The 21,527-nt window shown below is 35.9% G+C and overlaps 1 protein-coding gene across 4 annotated transcripts in view; it reads left to right on the top strand.

The window, feature by feature from the left end:
- Positions 1 to 21,527, top strand: part of SRT1 (sirtuin 1) — a 39,181-nt gene that overhangs the window by 2,195 nt on the left and 15,459 nt on the right. For 2 of the 4 annotated variants that reach the window (XM_088715274.1, XM_039120660.2), the window contains exons 2-8: positions 5,629 to 5,658; positions 5,790 to 5,882; positions 7,946 to 8,065; positions 10,512 to 10,612; positions 10,820 to 10,928; positions 18,311 to 18,390; positions 19,601 to 19,679. In XM_088715274.1, the coding sequence (XP_088571400.1) occupies positions 5,629 to 5,658; positions 5,790 to 5,882; positions 7,946 to 8,065; positions 10,512 to 10,612; positions 10,820 to 10,928; positions 18,311 to 18,390; positions 19,601 to 19,679 (612 nt within the window). Of the gene's footprint in view, positions 1 to 5,628; positions 5,659 to 5,789; positions 5,883 to 7,945; positions 8,066 to 10,511; positions 10,613 to 10,819; positions 10,929 to 18,310; positions 18,391 to 19,567; positions 19,680 to 21,527 lie in introns of all 4 variants that reach the window. The other 2 variants (XM_088715273.1, XM_039120658.2) reach the window with 1 other exon arrangement.

Raw genomic sequence — 21,527 nt, 5'->3', positions numbered from 1 at the left:
TTCAGAGCTAGTTTGGGATTAATTGACCTTAATATAGTTGACAAGGTGGTTTGGTCCTGATTTGTCATGACTGGGGCTGATTGGTCTGTCACGTACCAGCTCAAGGCTTGTAAGACCATTATTTGATTCCAAGGTGCCGAACATCCAATGACAACATGTCAACATGCGGGAGGGAATGAAAGTAGTTGGCGAAAGCTTTTCAAGCATGGTTTGCTGTACCACCCCGTATAATACCGGGAGAAAATTGGTACAAAACTTAATTTCAAGCGGGTACAAGCTCCATACCGTCCTGTACCGCCCTGCACCTAGGCCCATACCGGTCCGTACCGAGGCATACCAATCTGTATTGAGGCATACTGAGATAAGAATCGAGAAAAATGGTTAGAGAGCTATTTTTGTACAGGGGTGTACCGTACCATAGTGAACTGATAAGATTTCGATACAGTACCCGATACCGAGATTGCAAACCTTGCTTTCAAGTTTTAACAAAGTCCATGTTGGTATTCAGAACAATGTGGTCAAAGAATATACAATAAGAACTACGTAGTTTGTCTTCTAGTGATTTTACTAGGTTGATAATGGGATGATCTTTTGTAATTTAGTAAGGGGCTTTAAGGGAATTTTGGGGATTGATGAACTAATGCGTTCCAAAAAGAGATCTTGGTTTGGTGAATTTTTCTATTGAAGTGTAATAGACTGATTGGTGATTGCATTTTTGCACATTTGAGATACATGATGTGCAGAATCTTGTCTGTTTAATGGCTATCTTCAAAACTAATTAAATTTGTATATCTTCATCTCACTCTTTGCTTTCTTCCTTCTTAGTTTGGATTTTCTAGGCATAGGAACCTCTAAGGTTGCTCTTTGATTCATGAGCTTAAACCATAACTGATAGGTAATGGCTTTTTTAAAAGTACCCCCACAAAAAAACCCTCAATTTATTAATCTAAATTCCTAGGTGACAGGTCCAGTTGAGGACCGGATATCATATACAATACCCATGCCAGTTAAGGTTTTGCATGATGCACATCACCTCAACATTTGATATCTGTTGGTAGGACAATATATTGAAGCATATAAAAGGATATGGATGTGTGCTATTCTTTCAAGCAGAGACTAAATTTTGTGTTTTATATTTTCTAATAATAGAAATTGAGGATCGTAAATTTTGCTAGACATTTTCACTTATAATGAAAATTTTTAAGCATATGTTGCATGAGTCTTTATAATTTGTCGTACAAACTAATATTAAATGATTTTATTCAATATGAACCAATTGTTAAGCACATGTTGCATGGCTTCTTATATTTTTTTTGTACAAACTAATGTTATTCAGTATGAACGTTTTAAAAACAGCACAGATGAGCTCAAAATTCACGATAAAAAAACTGTAGGCAAATATGGAAGTATGTTTATAAACTAATAACCTTTATAGAAATGTTAAAATTGTCTAACTTCATGTGGAAAGAGTACTCTTAATGAACAGAAATATTAAGGTAATTAATGCACATATCCATTCAGCCATTTAAGCATCTATTTATATTTAATACTGAAATAAAGTTAAAAATAAATGTACTCTATAAGTAATATTTAATGAGCGATAATGCTGCCATTATGTCTTCATTAGCATGTAATTTGAATTGGTCTATCGTAATTATTATTAATTTTATTTTAGAAGTTTTGAATTTCATGGCACTGTGTTGATGGAGGTACAGAGAGGTTGAGTCAACTTCTTGTAGCTTTTAGTCTAGAATTTGGACTTGATCTTATTCACTTCTTCCATCTGATTGTTTCATTTTCTTAAAGGTTGTTCTGCATCTCAGGAGCTAGATTTGGTATTTTGAAATATTCGCTATTGTTACCAATTGGATTTATATAAAGTAACATGCCTGTTTTTTGTAATCTGGGTCTTACTTTAGGATCCAAGTTTAACATTGTTTTCTTATTCAGCTACTTGTTGGTTAAGTTGCATGAATTATGAGACTAAAATAACCCCCTTTTCTGGTACTGTAGAATAACCCTTCTTTGATTTGAATATCCTGATCTCCTTTTTTTTTTTTGTTTCTAACCAAAGAGGATTATTGAAATCTAATGGCATACTTTTTGCTACTTTTGAACTTAGTGATTGATATGCAAAACTTCTTCATTTGTAATACTTAGGATTAATATTTTCTTGTAATATCTTCAAGAAAAGGGAGTGCGAAATTGGATCTGATATGCATTCTATAATTGCTAAACATGAGAGAGAGAGAGAGAGAGAGAGAGAGAGAGAGAGAGAGAGAGAGAGAGAGAGAGAGAGAGAGAAGCTTCTAATCTCGAAGAGGAGCAACACTGCTGATGTCCTTCTTGGCCTTCTATTTTGATTATTTTCTAGGCTTTGATGTCAAGAAGGAAATAGAAAAGAATGAAGAAGAACGGAAAAGAGAATTAAAGAAAAAGAAGGGATTTCTGACTATCTAAATTTAAATATAGGAATGCAAATTGAGTACCTAAAGACAGTTATGATTTTAAATTATTCTTAACTCAACCTGGTTAAATTTCATTGAATTTGGAAACAGGCTAACCCCATCTATGCCCACTCTAAGTAAATAATATATTTAAACCCAATCACATAATCAAGTTGAATTTGCAAAAGCTAAGGCTATGTTTGTTATAGAAAAATGTTAGCTTAAAATAAATAGGGTAGCTTGCTCCTAACACTTTTTACTCCGGAATAAATTACCCCACCATGTAGGGTGGAGTAGTTTATTCTAGGTTAAGTGAAAAAGTGGCTATGCTTACTTTCCACAATATTTTTATCTTAGAAAAGCTATTTTTCTAGCATTTAGTTGGTTAAAGAGGAATCAGTTGTGCAAAAGGGCCTTATTTATAGCCTAATTGGCAATGCAATCATAAATCTTTAATTTGCTTTTCTTGGACATGACATTTGGATGACATTTTGTTTGTGCTACCATGGTTACTTAGGTGATGGAGTGAAAATTCATTTAATTTCAAATCGAAGCAGTTATACTTATTCATTTTCAGTGTGCAACGTTTCTTAAACTAAGGATACATATGACTAATTTCTTAGGAGGCAATTCTTTGATTTGAAGTCATTATAAATTCAATTTGATAGAACCATACAATTACATGTCTTAGTATAATTTTAAACAAGCAAATAACTGTCTTAAGTTTAACTCTATGTTAATGATTTTTCAATGCAATAATATATAATGTGATATTAACTTCATTTTGCTTAACCAACATTGGCCTATATATGTACATATATAAAGTCCATATGCATGCAAATATGATTTATATACTAAATAATTATTTGTAGATATATACCAAAGGATTTGTCACATGCATGGCACTGCGATATACTAGTGAACTAGAAATGTCATACACATACCGTTGGTAATGCTGGAAGCTTATACTCTATGATCTGCACATTGGCTGTACTCTATGCTCATAAATGTGTTATATTTTACTCTATGCTAATGATTTTTTAATGCGGCAATATATAATGTGATATTATCTTTATTTTGCTTAACCAACATTGGCTTATGTATGTACATATGTATGTATTATGTTTGTTTTTATGCATGTATGTATGTATGTATGTACATATGCATGTAAATATGATTAATATACTAAATAATTATTCGCCGATATATTCCAAAGGATTCGTCACATGCGTGACATGTGCAATATATGAGCGAACTAGAAATGTCATAAACATACCGTTGGTACTTGGTAGTGTTGGAAGTTTATACTCTGATCTGCCTTGATTTTATCATTGGTTCCTGTGTAGAACAATAATCTTATTTCATGCTGTGTTCATACTAGTCATCAAACCTTCACATTGTTAAAAAAAAAAATAAAACTTCTAGATTTTCTCTGTAGAAATATAGCTGCTTAGGAGATGGTCATGAAGGTTTCTAGCTCTGGAAGAGGAGGCCAGGAGGGTAAAGCTTTCTCTGATATATATTTGTTCATACTAGTGTATATCACTTTGATACAAACAAATACACACCAATATAGGTTGGTATAAATGGTATAGAGGCATGCACCCTTGTATCATGTCTATAAACTTTTGGCATGGCATGTATCATAGATGTGCCATGTTATAGACAGGAACTTTAGTCCTTTCCAATAAGTTGGATGTTCTGCTTACTGATGGGCCTCTTAATTTTTCTGACAGGTTTCTTTTTTGCCTATAGTTGCCTCAGCTAAGAATACGAGACTGTTTCATCGATGTTGAGAGTTGACATTAGATTGATAGTTGCTCTCAAGACACTTAGACTTCTATGGTTCATAACTTGATGAATAAGATAGAACAGTTACAGATGGGATGAGCCTTGTTAACTAAGGTTAAAATCTTTAGACTGGTTATAATGCCTCGCACTTTGGAATGAGTTTAGGCAAAGCTAAGAAGGTATATAATTTGGAAACTAATTAAGGTTCGCTGTCTCAGTACTAGACTCCGTATCGGTGCCACACCAGCACTATGTCGGTACGGTATGGTATGTGGTCTTTTCGGCATATCGAATATCTGTACGCCACCTATACTGGGTATCGGTACTGAACTGGTACGGTATAATACGTTCCATACTGCCCAGTTTGGGCCGGTACGGCGAACCATAAAACCAATCCTTTCAAGTACCATAGAGCTTATCCTTTTAACTATAAAGATTGTCTAATTATGGTGTTCCTTTTAATCACTCTATTCCTCTTAAAGGGAGGAGCTCATTGTGATATTTGAATTTAAGAAATTCTAGCTTTATGCAGTGAGGTAGGCATGAATACTTGTTGATTGATAACTTGATAAACAGTTGTTAATGTGGACTTATTGAGTGCAAGTTGGTTGGGCAGTGCTGGAATCAATGCAAAGCCAACAAAAATTAGCCCAATCCATACCTAGATTTTAAATTCATGAGTTAGTTATGGGTTGCACCATCCTTTAGAGATTGTCACAGCAGCAAGATGAAGATGGATAACACCGCAATCATGTCATTTGCTGGTACTTGTCATTAGACAATGTCATGTTGATATGCTACAATGAGCTAAAGGAATATGGGAAGGAACCGTGGAAGTTTAGACAGTCCTTAAGTTTTGGGAGAGCTTTTTCTGGCCCAAGCTAATGTGCCCAAAGTTCAATTGATATCCACCTGAGTAGCGGGCTGGATTTCTTTGGGGTGTCCTTGCTGGAGGTATTCTGGCCAGATATGTTCTCGGCGGAAAGCTGATCTCTTTGTTCATAGCGTGGGCATTGTTGTTCATAGCTTGCTGGTCATCTTATTTGTCCTTGGGTTAATGCTTTTATGCTCCTATTTTGTTTTATTTTAATTTGACTATTTTAATGAAAATTATGATGGTACTGCAGCAATGGCTCATCTCTGTTCTATAAATGTTATGATCATCATTGTAAATAATTCATTTTTCCAAATTTCCTTTTTGGTTGACATCCCAATAGCATTTCTCTCTCTCTCAATTATTCTCAGCATAGAACTGACCTTGTGTGCTGGAGTTATTATTGTCCAGACTTAGCTTTATATTTATTAGGTGAACCTTTTCATCCTTACATAGATCCTGATATCTTCTGGCTTTATGACTTCTGATATCTTTTGGTTTGGTTTGTGATTGCAGATTGAAGAGCTTGCTATCTTGATACAAAAGGTAAAGAATTATAGTATTGCCACTATATGTGCCATTTGTTTATGTTCGAATTTGATCATTAAGATATTAGCATCATTATGTTGATAGCTGTTATCTAACTTTATTCAAAATTTCTGCATCCATGATTGCAGAGTAAACATCTGGTAGCATTTACAGGGGCAGGAATATCAACTTCTTGTGGCATACCTGATTTTCGAGGACCTAAGGGGGTCTGGACTCTTCAGGTAAATGGTAAATGCATTGTTAATGTATGCATAATGATCCAACCAACCAGCCTAATACAGCTTGAACTTTCGGTTATTCTTCCATTGTGCTAGTATCGTATTGGCTTGGCATTTGCGCAACACTTATTGTGCTATGCCAGTGTTTGGCATGTTTTGTATGTAGTCAATATCGTGCCAATGTTGCCTGTGCGTAAGGCATTGGTGTGTTATGTATTGTGTGGTATCTTGCATGCTCAGACACCCTAGGGGGAGTTTGGTATGAGGTGATCCATCTAGGATCAAGGGTGATTTGACAGGAGGTGATGAGATCACTATGTTTGGTTTCACCTTAGTAATCTTATATTACAGTGATTCTAGATCACTCCCACTTCTCAAATCACCGTCCAACCCACTGATTGGAAGCCCATCCTTGAGGACGGGTATCCAAATCACCTCAGCTTGGTGATCTTGGTTTAAATTATGTTGACCAAAATGCCCTTCATACTTGCCATCGTAAATCTTTTCCTTAGTTGAGTCCCAGTCATATTTCATATTTTTTCCAAGCTTTAGAGTTAAGCATACCTAGTAATTTAAAGCCTCGGAACTGGAAATTACATGAAATCAATACTTATTGCTTGTTTTGCTACTATTATCTAAGTCATAATGAAGTGGTTATGATATTCATCCTCAATCTACTTACCTGTTTATTACAGATTTATTCACTTTTTAAGATTATTTTTAGAGAACAAGATGCAAATTGCAAATTGCTTCACCCCATGGAAATACCTGAGGTCCTGAACCATCTTACAAGTCAGTTTTATAGATGTGTCTAGTAACCTACATATTAGCATGGTTTGCAGTTTCACTTGGAGCTCCAAAACTGAAATCATAATGTATTGGTTTTGGTCAGAACTGATTTGAAATTGGGCCTAGTTTTGGAAATTCACGGAAACTAATGGGGCTGACTTCATTATATGTATGATTTACTATACCATTTCTTTTTTCCCGGCATTTCTCTATTTCCTTTGGGAAGAACTTTTAGTATACCTAGATTTGTAAGTTTTCAGAAGATATTTGGAATCATTGCAACATTAGGTCCAATGAGATTCAAATGAAAGTCTATTATTATGGCATAGGCTTGCCTATTTCCACTAGGAATTTAGGCTGTTCGTTTTAGATTGCTGCAGAGAATAAAAAATGATAAACTATACCTAAACATGCTTTTTTTTAAACATATTTTTTTGAATGTTTCTATGTAAAACCACAAAATCAGTCCCAGATGACATATTGTACTTTGGAATGATGTCTTCTTAGGTTAGTTTAATTTTCTTCACTTCTATATTTTGCTAATATTAATTAGGTATTTTTTAAATAATTTTCAATCAAAATTGCTGAATCTAAAGAAAAACCACTAAAACTGCTGAAACTGAATGATTTGGTTTGGCTAAACTGAGTTTTGAAGCCTTGATGTTCAGCCCCTCGCGGCAATGGACCTTACTTCCGGACCTTACTTCAGCCCCTCGCGGCACTGGATCTTTGAGTAGATAATTGTGAGCAGCCATTGTGTTATTCCAGACCTTACTTCTCCATTAGAAGATGCACGATTCTCTCCATTTTGTGGGAACAGTCTAAAATGATCTTCATCATTTTTCCGCATTTCCAGACAGCCATTCACAGGACTGAATTCTCTTTCACTATGTGGCAAAAAACTACTTGTAATTGTCATTCTGATAGTTATGCGAGTTTTTTGGCAGCTAAGACTTTTCTCAATCTTACTTCGACACAAAGTGCTGGACCTTTATTGTCCAATAAAAAGGTTTGCTTCTTAAGGATAAACAGATGAATGTGGCGTTAATGCTTGGTACAGAGAAAGAATGCTTAACAATCTTTAGCAGATGCTGGAGTGGTAATCAAGTGACAGTTGCAATTACTTATCATTCTTAACATGGCCTGACCTTGATGTTGTGATTTTTTCTTTTTGAGAGTTCTGCTATATTTGTCAACAAATTAATTTTTAACATAATTTTGGTAAATCTATGGATTTATTCTGTATGATTTACTAATGCTCTGATTTTGAGCTGCAGCGTTCTGGCAAGGGTGTGCCTGAAGCATCTCTACCATTCCATCGTGCATTGCCAAGCTTGTCTCATATGGCATTAGTTGAATTGGAAAGAGCTGGCATCTTAAAGTTTGTTATCAGCCAGGTATGCTAATATGTCGCTTGTTTGAAATGTCTTCTAATGTTCAAAATTTCAAATCATATATCTTTAATCTTCTTTCTTGGTCAACATTTAAGATAAATCATGCAATGGTCTTGTTATTAAGAAGAAAATCTTTTCCTTCTATCTGGGAGTGAAGTCATCGGTGCATTCCTTAGCACTTATTTGAAGTGGCGGTATTGGTAAATAATGCTTTACAGGTTGGTGCAACGGAAATTGATGTGAACTGGAAGTTAGAGATTCGATGACTGTATTGATGTGGCCAACTAGTTGACTATTAACATGTGTTTTGAATTTATATTATCATGCCTTTTGATGCTGCAGTGAATATTTAAGATAGTCCATGCTGTAGTTTTGCTATTGCCGACTAAATCTTTCCCGCCAACTTGGGTGACAAGTTGCACATCCGTGCTGCTTACAGGCTATATTTGCTGATTTTTTTTTGGCTGAAGTTAACTATCAGACGTTGGGTTAGTGGAACTGGATGTGATCTGGATGGCAGAGAGCTGATGTGCAGCTGGATCTGTTAAATCAAAACACGAAAGAAATGTTTCTTGGATCAGATCTACAACAGAAGGAAACATCCTGTCAGATCATGGCGCAAATGAAGGAGATTATTGGTTGAAACTAAAAAAAGGAATCCAAATTTCAGTTCCAAAACTAATGGATCATCTTACTCAAGTTGGAGAAGTGTGACACGAATGGGTGAAGAACATTATCCTAAAGCTTTTAACTTACATATCCTTAGAAAAGAATGAAACTTGGAGGTGGACAAGAGGGTGAGGAGGGGGCAAAAGCAATGGAAAGAATTTGGTGGAATTTGTAGAGTCACCGAAACTTTTCTTTTACTTGACACACATAAAAAGAACCTGGACCAAATTCAGACCAAAGATGAGACAGCAAAAAGGAATGAAAAAGAAATTGAAGAGTTGGGAAGATTTGGAATAAATCGTATTATATAGAGGAAACGAAATAAAGCACACACTTTATTTACCATAGCATTATAGCCCTATAGATGTAATAAACCTTAAATATGTAATTCTCAAAGTTGTAAAAGGATTAAAGGGCAATGACTCTTTAAGTAAAAACCTGCTTAAATCCGTAACAAAATTGTATTCATTATTCAGTATAAAATACTTTGATGTGAAAATCTTTCTGGAAGATAAGCTATCTAGTATAAACTGAAATAATTCTGAAGTTCACATGGATAAATAGCTGAATAGCTGTTATCCTTCTAAAGACAAAATTGCAGACTTGCAAGATTGTCAATTACTTAATTGATGAAAACAACAATACTTGTTAAAAGAAAGACAATTGAATTTGATGCTTCACCATTGATCCTCCATAACAACTTCTGTAATGACCCAAGACCTCACTCAAAAAATCTAGCCAAAAGGTATTAACTGGGATCCATGGCGTGTTCAAGTACCTAAGATCTCCTCAACACAAAATGATCCATCAAAGGCTCTCATAAACTCTCCCTATTTCAACTCTGGTGAGGGCCAATTGTGGTGTTTGTGATTGGATGCTAAGACTTAAATATGGGGAGTTTGTGAGGATTTGCATGGGTGTGTTTTTTTCTGCATCGGTTGTGTGTTGGGGAGATATTGGGTACTTAAACAGGGCTGTGGATTCCAATTAATACTTTTTGGCTGGCCTTTTTTTGTGAGGTCTGGGCTTGTGACAATTCTGGACACTTTGACATGACATTCCATAGCACTCTGAAAATGGAATGTAATGCTTACATCAAACTTGAAATGTTAGTTCCTGGCATGACATTGGGGATTGATCCGTTAGAGGAAGTTCAGTGGAAGTGATTGCAATTCAACTTTAAATATTTTATATGCTAAAGAATTATTCTTGTGAAGTGTTTGGCCACTTTCTGTATCAGATTTTTTTTATTCTTTTTCTTTTTTGGTAATGTCTTTCTTCTTTTTCTTTCATGCTACATTTCATGAAGACACGCACATACGTACATACATACGTACATACATACTTACGTATATATGTATGTATGTCAAAACAAAAAGTGCTGCTGACCAGTCCATTTAGTCTAATAGGTGAGATATTGATATATTTGTAAGTTGTATTGTATGGAAATGTCTGAGTTTTGGGGGCTGAAACATCAGGAACTTAGGACAATTACACATTTGGCATATATCGCAAGTTCTTAGGAATGCTAATAGCCATATTAATCGCTCACGTACTTTAGATATTACCTTTTACTCCATTGGGAAAACTATGATAAAGAGTGCTACTATAGACACTGTATATTCTTGTTTGCTTGAAGGGCTCTTTTGGTTGTAATGTGTTTTTCCGTTTATTTTATACATTGGTTCTAAAGTTGTTGAGACCATTTTATGAACTTTATGTGTTAGGCATGTAAGCTTTCAATTTTGATGGCACTCTTATCTTTATGTGTGTTTTCCAGAATGTAGACAGCCTTCATCTTCGATCTGGTATACCAAGGGAAAAACTTGCTGAATTGCATGGAAATTCCTTCAGAGAAATTTGCCCTTCATGTGGTACCGAGTATGGCTTTTAACTTTGTTCTGTTCTATAAAATTATGCTTAGCATTTAATGGCTCTTTATGTCCTTTTTCATAACCTTTTTTGCCTTCTGCAAATCCTACGTTTCTATACTCATATGGTTGACATTCTTTATACTTGAGTGACTGAGTCAAACATGAAAAATTTGTTCTTCTCACTCTTTGATGCTACTATGTTCTATGACTGAAGGTACCTTAGAGATTTTGAGGTTGAGACTATTGGAATGAAAGAGACACCAAGACGTTGTGCTGACACAAAGTGTGGAGCCAAACTTAAGGACACGGTTCTTGATTGGGAGGTGACATGCTGTTGATCTAATTTGTTGCATTTCATTAGCCAACATGCATAATGTAGATGCATTTATTTTGCAATTTGGAATGATTCTTAATGAAAATGTCTTTTCAGGTTATTCTTGATAACTCCAACAGATCATTAGAATTTATATTATTTGAACAAATTTTTCTTCTAATTTAATTCAGAAGGTCATCTTAAAGTAATCAGTTAGTTATTTGAAATTGATTTTCAATAATATATGTTTCATATGCATGTAATTCAGCAAGAGAATTTTTTTTGTTACTCTATTATTTTGTTGAGATTTATGGAAGGAAATAATCAGCTTGATTGTTTTAACAATTATAGAATTGGTCTTTGACATGATTTTGAAGAACCAAATATTTCTTAAAATGTATGAATCTAAACATCTAATCGCATTACTTGACAATTTTTGTAGTACATCGAGATGACCATTTCTTGGATGTTTTGGAAGGAGTATCATGGAATTTATTTTTGACCATGCAAATGCCATCTTGGTTGGTCATTCCTTTAGAGTCAAAAACTTGTGGATTTTGCTCTTGGGATCTCAGAAGTTATTCATGTTCAGTGGGTTTTGTTAGTGCATGGGGATGTTTGGACATGGTATTACTTTTGAGAGCAAGGTTTTAAAAACCAATGTCGGGCCTGATACCCACTTTGCCTGGATTGTTATGGTAGTAGGCCATCTTGTACCAACACATGGCACAAGACTTCATAAAGGTCCCATATCGGGATGGCTAGAAATTGATTTTTTTTATTTTGCATGAAATTTTTGGTTTTCTTCACCTAAATATGAACTTGTTTTGCATCAGTATTCAAGAATTATTTTTAATGGATATGGATAATTAAGGGTTTATAATGGTATGGTCACTTGGTTTTCAATTAATTAACATCATTTATGAGTGAAGAATGGAAAATACAATGTAGTATTGTAAAAGGAAAATCATAGTAACTGATTTTGATAGTCTTAATCTCATGGAGAATGTTGATGCCTCTTGTATGCATCTGGGTCTTGCCGGTGGTTCGGCATGTTTATTGTCCCCATCCTTGTTGGTCATAAGATGTCGGATAATGGCCTATTGTGACTCCTAATGTCGTGGATGTGTAGATCTTGTACTTTTTAGAGCCTGACCATTCGTGCTTAGGATAATAGGAAGCAACATCATACTCTGATCCCTATCTATACTCGTAAGGTGCAGAGTCGGATCTCACAAGATATTATAAGTGGAAGAAACCAAATGGATTGTATGTGGATGGAGCATAATGCCCACTCTAACTATCTAGTGAGCCGAAAGATCCACCTTCAGTTTACGATGAGATCTGTTGTCGACTATAGCTATCTGATGCATAGACTGATGTGTCACTGATGTTGACTTTGTCTAATTTATGTAACAGCTCCTTTTTTCTCATGTTTGAGCTTTTCCATCAGCTTAGCTTCTAATGTGCCAGGTGCACATATAATCTTCTTCCCTTGAACGTAGCTTTTTGCAATTGAGCCTCCAACCTCTTTAGATATCTATCCCCATAACCTTGATCCTAGGTGCTTTGGCTGCATCACTCCTGGATCCTCTCCTTGTGCAGGATAGTGTCTTCTTTTTAGGTCTAGTTTGAGTCTAGGCTCTATGGTCCTTATCCTACATGGCATGTGTAAACTCTACCTCGCTAGTTAATGGACTAAGCCTTGAGCACCACCACCTCCTCCAAACTATCCATCATATCCACTTTGGTCTCCTAGACCCATCACTCGAACTATTATTATCATTAATGTTATTATCACGAGACGACCTAGGCAAGCTGAGATTTGATGGCTCTGGAGCCTCATTGTCATCTTCTCGGATTCGTGTGTTGTCTGGATCGATGACTAGTGAGTGCCCCTTAGACTTGCCTTTCTCACCATGCTGACTAGCCTTGAAGGCTCGTATGCCATGTTATGACCCGAACATCTAATGATCGAGTCGCTGATTAGAATCCTCATACTAGAATCCTCATACTCCATTCGAGTCTCTTCTATCGGGTCTAACTCATGGTGGGTGAGATATGCATCTCTACCCATTTGTCTACATGATGCACCCTCAACTCCTTTGCCATGGTTTTGTCCAGTCATGGAAGAGCCCTTGGCTCATTTAGCATCTACGTCTCTTGAGACAACTGATCCAACACCAATCCAAACATCGGATCTTCCTTGTTATGAATGAAGTCATCTACCAATGGGTCTTCCCGTTTCTTTTCCTTGCCCTGATTCAAATACTTCTGTATCAATCTCATCTTATAGTGTGTGAATACCAAGTTGTGCAGCCGCTTGCTCGTTAATCAATTTCACACTTTATTATGGATTAAGGACAGGCTGCAATGGGACTCGGATGGCAATCTTCCTTAAGATAGGTGCATGGGTGCCTCACTGCACCCAGCACTCCCTTGCTAGGATGACAAATCTCAGGGGCAATAAAATTTTATGATTTCCTATTAGAATAATTTCCTAAGGGTGCTTGGAGACATCCTACTTACTGATTGTTGAGCTCCATTTTCCACAAAACTTCGCATTTTTTGTGGAATATTTCCCCTGATCAGATACATAGGACTTCATGTTAATGCCATTTAAATGTGAAATATAGTGCATTTCTATGTATATTACCTCACTAATTACTTTTGCAGTGTAGCCATGATCTGGGGACATTCGCTGCATGAGTGCCTTGACTACTCAAAGCAGCTCCTTATTGAAGCCTAGCACTTCTTCCACTGGTACTTCGGATTCAACTTGTAGGTTACGTATAACAAAGTACAAAATTTGCAATAATCAAGATGTAAGAAAGATTAGTTAAAGTAAACACTTCACTTAAGATCATGTATATCTGCCAGGTGCAACTCCTTGTCCATCTGCGGTCCCATCTATCCTCATTCCTCAATAATCTGAATGTAAGGGGACGTTTCCTTATAGCCACTGCATCAATAATATGTTGCTTGGCATCCCGTATCTTTGGATAAAGAAAACCAATCCATGGAAACTTCTCATGGTCAACCATTCGCAACTCCCTATGCAAAGTCTCCACTGCATTTACAACATTTGCACATCAATCCTAGAATGCATTGTTCAACACGATCCCCTTGATTCTCATGCCATCAACAGAGTTACGTACTTGCTTGTCTTCCACTCATTGAATGTAAACATAGTTTTGAGACCGACTTTATTATTAAAGAGGCTCCTTAAAGCTAGGTAATATGTGGCAACTAAGTCACCCCTGGCCATGGTAGTTCCTCACCTACATGTTGCCTCATCAATGCAAGGACGCATGTGTGATTGTATATATACTTTGAGATAGCCTATCCGTACTCTACAACTAACTTAAATCGTGGTAGGTCCCCAATATCTTTTATCATCAGATCAATACAATGGGCTGCACATGTTGTCCAGTAAATATGTTGCATGTCCTTCATTATATTCTCACCTCCTTATTTGTACTAGGGACCATTATCTGTCACCACCTAGACGACATATTGTGACCCAGCATCCTCAAATATCTTCTTCATCAGACCCAGTATGTATTTAGAATTGTGGATTCAGTTAGATGCATCAATTGATGTCTAAAAGAAAGTATACTAGGAAGTAAATGATGCTCTTAGTCAACCTAGACCATCCTTCACACATCAGTGTCATGCCATATAATTGATATTGTTGCTTATATCTATTAATGCGCTTCTTCAAACCGTCAAGCAAGCTCTATCTTCAAATATAGCCTGTGTATCTCATACTGAGTGGGAGGCTCAATATCTGGACTTTGCTTCTAGACTTAGGTAATCATGTTTTGGAAGAAACCACTCATTGCAGCCTAAGTCGGTATTTGATAGTAATCAAACCTGTTGGCTATAATGACCCCTATCATCTGCTGCTTATCCTTCTTGATATAGTCATCTATTCGAAGATGTGTAGCTAATGGATTTGGGTGTGTCGCCCGATCGATGTCGTAATTCCTTCGCTTTCAGAATTGTACTAAATAGGTTTTTGATCCCGTAACAGTCACCTTTGGTTGATTGAGTCCGGCATAGCTATGTGCCTTCCCCTGAATATACCGGACCCACCACCTCTTGCATAATGTGAAGCCCCAAATTGTTTATGATGCCTCATGTTCTCTTCGTACTTCCATTGTGCTTGCTTAGAGGCCTGAATATCCTCCTACATCTCAGAAGCCTCCATATCATTTGGATCAAACTGCTCACTCCCACTACCTTCATATTCCTGCCATATTGACTATTGGCCTCAATTGCCCTACGGTCCTGCGAAGCCCGCTTATGTTTGGCCACTTACTTTGCTTCCTTTAGAATTTGCCCTCATTGCTTATTTAACGTCCTCGAACATGTTGGTACACTTTTGCACATCACTATAGCTATTTGCTAGATATTATTTGAATCAGGTGAGTCCCACCTCCTTTATTGTCCATGCCACAAGGATTATATTACCTAATGATGTCTCTCCGAGCCCATCCTTCTATGGCGCTATCTGGTATTGTGCTCGTTCTAACCTTTTTTGTTAGAAGCCATTGGCCAACCGAAAATTTGTGCTCCCTACTTATCATCCACTCAAATCAAGTTTCACAAGACATTTTTTTGATGCCCGTTTTACTTTGCTAGAATCTTATCATATATTATTCATGATTCATAAATAACTTTTGATTTTTTATTTTAAAAATAATTTTAAAATTATGTTTTTTTTTGTCGATGAACAAAATGCAAGGTAAGTAGTCTAGTGTTGTTCTCACTAATTAATGTTTGTTCCATGTTTTTAATAATTAAATCATTTTTTAATTTTAAAGTATTTTTTCTAACATGTTAATCAATAAAATACAAGATGGTAATTCCATGTCTGTTACAGTTAACTAATCTTTCTCAAATTTTTATTTATTCTCCATTAATAATAGTCTAAAAAGCATGAAATATCCAATAATTATTGAAATGCATGATAATATAATTTAAAAATTACATTGATACTTTAGGACATCTGGTAATAGTATTTCAGATTTTGAATAAATTTGGAAAATATTAAATTATTTTATTAAAAACTAATTAAATGATTATAAATTAAATAAATGATTATAAATTAATTAAATGCATCATGCTGCAATTTTTTCACACTAAATTCTCATATGTTTTATTTTTATTAATATTTTGATGGAAAATATGTAATTCATAAAAATATATTGCCAAAGAGAAAAAATAAATATCAACATGTTGTAGGCTACTCTCCACCCTACAACATATCCAAAATTGAAATAAAAGAATTTGACATAAGTTCCTCCTTTTTTTCTGATTTTCGCCTACTTTGGGAAAAAAGATCAAAGGGCCTCACCCAAATGAAGTGCCTTTCTCTTGTTAATCCGCTGGTGACCCCTCCCTAGGGAGAGCAAAAACCACTCTCCTTTCCCTTCATCCTCTCCTCTCCTTTCTCTCCTCTCTTTCTATCTTGGGGTCAAAAGTTTGTTACAAGATGCCTAAAGGCATCAGAGTACCCAACTGCCCCCCGCTTTTCCCACATTTCTCTTTAAAAAGAGATTAAATGGGGCATCTTCATTGGGATGCCTTGGTACCAGTAATGTTGGGTTCAGTACCATTTGGTACCAACCCGATTTAGTCTAGGCGATGGATACCAGCATCGTCCCAATTGTGTTGGCCACTACCGAGCTGTCCTGATGGGACACCTATCTTAGGCTCATTTTGGTGACCTAGGCCCTATCCCAGTAGGAATCCCAACAGAATGGTATGGTACTGGTGGTACCGTCCTATTCTGCAAACATATCTGAAGGAGATACTAAAAAGTTGTGACATTTGTTAATCTATTTCAAGGATGAAAGGTGTTAGATAATTTTATTACTCACTATTAATGAAGTAGCTCTACATTGGTGAAAAGGAAGCTATTAAGGGGTTCTTTTTAGATATTGAACATCATGGGTAACTTAAAAATATTCTGGTGGTGGACATGTTTTCATGACTTATGAATGCTTACGATTAAGCATTTGTATGTGATGTTTAAGTTTTAAGTTTACATGTTGTTACCATGAATATGTCAAATCTGATGATCAGAGGTGAAAGTGGAATGAGGTTTCAATCAGTTTGGTGCATGTCTTGCTATGCATAATGATGAACCCAAAATGCTACCCAAAATGTTTCTAATATAGTTCAACAACTAGCTGATAGACAACCTCATTTCTATCTTGTGTGGTTTCTTGTTGTAGACTCTTCACATCAAATGTTCCCCATGGTGATTGATCCCCTTTTGACAGCTCTATCATACAAGGTTTGACATTTCCATCTCCCACCCTGACCATATCAATTTAACTTTCTTCTGTCATAATGGTGTAGTAGTTTAATGAGGAGCTTTTGGTTGATGTTTTATCTTGAGGTGCAAGGTTCACATGTCTAGAAGTTTACTTAAATATCCATCAATGTGAATGGATGAATAAGTCAGTTTTTTTTAACCTCAGTCTAGTATTTGGGTCTCTTAGATACTGCAGGGTTAGTAAAATCTATCAACCAATGGACTTGACCAGCATACCAACAAGACGAGTCATTATTGAGCTAAATTAATGCAGCATGGGTCTAATGGTTAGATTTCATTCAAATTTCAGTAAGAGTAAAATTAGAAGCTCCAGAAAAGTTATTTTCCTTTCATGAATTGATATGTGATTTGCATGAGAATCTGAAGACATTACTATAAATTTTGGGAAGCTGTCAGCAGTTTCTTAATGGACTTATAATTTGATCTGGCTTCTTTGTTCTACTGGTACTTGATAATCTCTGGTCATGAATATTAATAACAAAACGATGCATTATTTCCTTTTCAGGTGACTCACTTCTATGGAAAACTGAGCTGATATTTATATATGAACAAATTTGTAGAACATGTATCATTTTTTGAGCATACTGAAAATCTTAAAAAATTTTGATCAAACCTGAACTATTTTATGTGCATTGCCTAAGGTTACTAGTTGATGATTAAAATATCTGAGTCTCTTCTCTAGGTTCAATTATATTAGGAGCTTTACAACATTCCACAAGCATTCCATGCTTCTTTAAAACTTTAGTGGTCAATTGATTTTCCTAAGAACATCATCTAACAACGGATTAAGATTTCTTGAGTTCATAGAATGAACTGGAGAACATGTGTCACTTTTGATATCTGGACATCAGATATGTGCAATTAATGCAGGCATTCAATCTTGCCCTCTTTAAGCTTCAAGAAATATGTGTATATGTGGATGTGCATTAGTTTCAGTCTATAGCTTCTAAACATGTTATACGACATATATTTTCTGTGTGCATGTCAGGTCTTTCCTGCCTCCCCACATGCGTCAAATATGAATATTCTTACACATGTTGCAGGATGCTTTGCCGCCAAAGGAGATGAATTTTGCAGAGAAGCATTGTAGAACAGCCGACATTGTGTTATGTCTGGGGACTAGGTAATGGTCACATTCGCACTGGAGCAACAATATTATCACTTATTTAGTGATCATTTCCTGGTATCTGTTTCCATCATTTGAATCATTGAATACAATCTAATTATTCTCCCTAAACATTATGTAAGGAAGTTTGCATTGAGAATTATCTGATAAACTCATAGTGAAGGCGGCTTAACTATTAATTTCCAAGGATTTCATGTTATCATCCATGTTATCATCCTTACTTCTATCTATGACCTTATGGACATGCGTTTCTCATAAAGAAGCATATAAACATGATAAAGTGCATGTGTACCAGTGATGGGAAACCAGCAAATGCATTATATAATTCAGAATCAAAATAATTCTGTTTGACAAAATGAAAAGGATTAGGTAGTAAAAGCTGATGGTTAAAAATGCTGGTGAAGCTCAAAAATTTCTTCATATAATAGTGAAGGAAAACACATTATATTGAGATGCTGGATGGAATCAAAAGAGATGACAATGTCAAACCAGAATTTGCCATTTTTGTCTTTTTATGTTGTCAAAAATAGCTCCAGTTGTGATGTACCTTCAAAATTTTTCTGTAAACATATTTTAACCTTTTCATTTATAACTGCCCTAGTATAATCTGTAAGACTACTCAGTATAAGCTAGTTGAAATATAACATTGCACAGTCTTTCATTCTTTTTTTGTCTCAAGGCAACATGGAGGTGTTCACCAGATTATGTGAAGTAGTTAATCCAAAAGGATATGGAGATAGCATATGAAACAAGCAGTACTCAACCCAACAGAAGATGGAGATACTGAAGCACCTTTTAATTGCACTTACTTAGAAGAACGCATGACCTGATTCAGAGTTTGAGATGGTTTCCAAGTTAGGGAAAAATATAACTCTAGTAGTTCTAGAGGAGCATATGCTCAATTACTGGCATACAAGATGTATTTTCTTAATGAAAAAGAAAAGAAAAATGATATTCTACCTTATCAATTATCAAGTGTGAATTGATTGGCCCGGCTGAAATATAGTCTTTGGAGAGCTCGCAAGATGCTTGACTTTCTGCTATCCTTATTCTATCTGGCCATTTTCATTTTTAAAAATATTTTCCTATGGCCTACACTCTTTATTATGCATAAGAAGTTTGCAGTCAGGTGTGACCCATGATGTCCTGCACTGCTGTTTTGATGCTTTCTCAGGCAACAGGGCCTTACGAAACCTACTCTGTGCAGTTTGCAGATCACTCCTGCTTGCAACTTGCCTCTAAAAACTATCCGCAGTGGGGGGAAAATTGTGATAGTAAATCTTCAGGTATATAAGCTAGCATTTCTGTATTTATGTATCAAATAGTATTAGGCCATTAATGCATTGCAGCAGTACTCTATATTGAAATATTTATGCATGAAGAATGCTGTATAAAATAAAATATTGAGATGTAAGGCTTACATTTAAAGATAAACTGATGTGCATATGACAGTATGCAGGGATAAGCTTCTTTGTTTTCATTGGTTGTCTCAAGACATTCCCATCTACATATCTTAATTTTACTTGCCTATGATTTTAACGCAACTTTTTCCATCATGATCATATTTTCTCCTTTACAACAATAGGATAGTTTTGTATGTTCAGGAATATTGTCTCAGTGGATAAGCATGTGAATAATCTGCGTGCCTCCACCATGTAATAAATCAAAGCATCTGTTTGCTGTGGTGCTGCAAATTGTCTATCAACTGATATTGAGGCGCTTCTGCAATAAGTACTTTAGAAGTGAGGTTGGCAGAAGCTTCCTTATGTCACTTTTTGGTTAACATGTTGCTGCAAGATTGGCAGAAAAGAAGTGACAAGTTGTGCTTTAGTTATGTTCAATCTTCAGTTAGTACTGACTTCTCCTAATTTGATCATTAACTAGTATTCTGCCTATAATTAGACTCTGCTATCTTAAAAATGAGATTTGTACAAAAGATGTAGTTACCTTGAACATGCAACTAGAAATATGTAATCTAAATTGTATCATATTCATCTTTGTAACCTGCAAATTCTTGACATAAAATGATATAGTAAAATACATAAAATAAAAGACTTTAAAGCACCATGTAAAAATAATATCTGAGGCCACTTTATGACAAGATGGATCCCCTAAGGAACCTGATAACTGGCTCTTATCCAACTTGACTAAAATCAGAAAATCCTATTTAAGAAACAAGTCTACTGCTTGGGCCCATGCTACTATTCCGTATACTGTAATATAAACTGTGCCATGAATATTAAACCTTGCAAAGGAAGCTCCATATACAAAATAGAACTTGTTACCATCATCATAGCCAACCATTCTTTCCCCAACTAACTGGGTTTGGCTTTATGGGTCTTCATTTGCCGAGCACTCCCATGTAGGCTGACTTCTAAAGTTTTAATGACTTAATTCAAACATCCACCACCATCAGGTCAGGTTGTGGTGTGTCACATAAAATAGGAGATGCCCTAGCATTCACAAGTATCAATTTTCATTCTGTTTGATATGCGTTTCACAATTGTCTCTGAATGTAATGTCAAACTTGACTTTTATCATCCTTTTATGACTTAATTTATACAAAATAAAACTCTCTAAATCTATAGAAAACTTGGGCTGTAAGTCAGTCTCTTTTTGTTCATTGATTTTGAATTTTTGATGCTCTAGATGCTGAGATTTGCCGTCTCAGTATCAGATCCCATACCGGTACCATGCTGAGACAATGTCGGTACACTCAATAAGGGGGTTAGTTTGGCATACCGGGGCTTGGTACGCCCCCGTACCGAGTCTTGGTTCGGTATTGGTATGGTACGAAACTTTTAATACGGGGTGGTACACAACTGGTGGGCGAACCTTGCTAGATACTCGTGTACTTCAATGCTTTGGACAGCTAGATATTGTTCTTGATCATCATCGAGCTTCGTCCAATGGGCAATTTAAGCTCTTGACTACATGATTCCATAATTGCAGGCGTTCCTATGCATACACAATCCAGGAAGCTGCTTTTTATAAACAGTTCCATCCACCTTCTCATGCTCGTCGTGCATCTAGTGCACGTGCATCCCTGATATTATGTACTTGATGAAGCTGCTTTTTGTGAATTTGTCAAGGCTATCCCAGTTTCTTGTCCAATTGCAACTTATAACACGAAT

The sequence above is a fragment of the Phoenix dactylifera genome, chromosome 2, assembly GCF_051530095.1.
Source record: "Phoenix dactylifera cultivar Ajwa chromosome 2, Ajwa_hap1_PhDact_Kaust_v1.1, whole genome shotgun sequence".
In the NCBI taxonomy this organism is placed as follows: Eukaryota; Viridiplantae; Streptophyta; class Magnoliopsida; order Arecales; family Arecaceae; genus Phoenix; species Phoenix dactylifera.
Note: the sequence above shows the minus strand (reverse complement) of the source record. Positions and strands in the feature narration are given on the sequence as shown.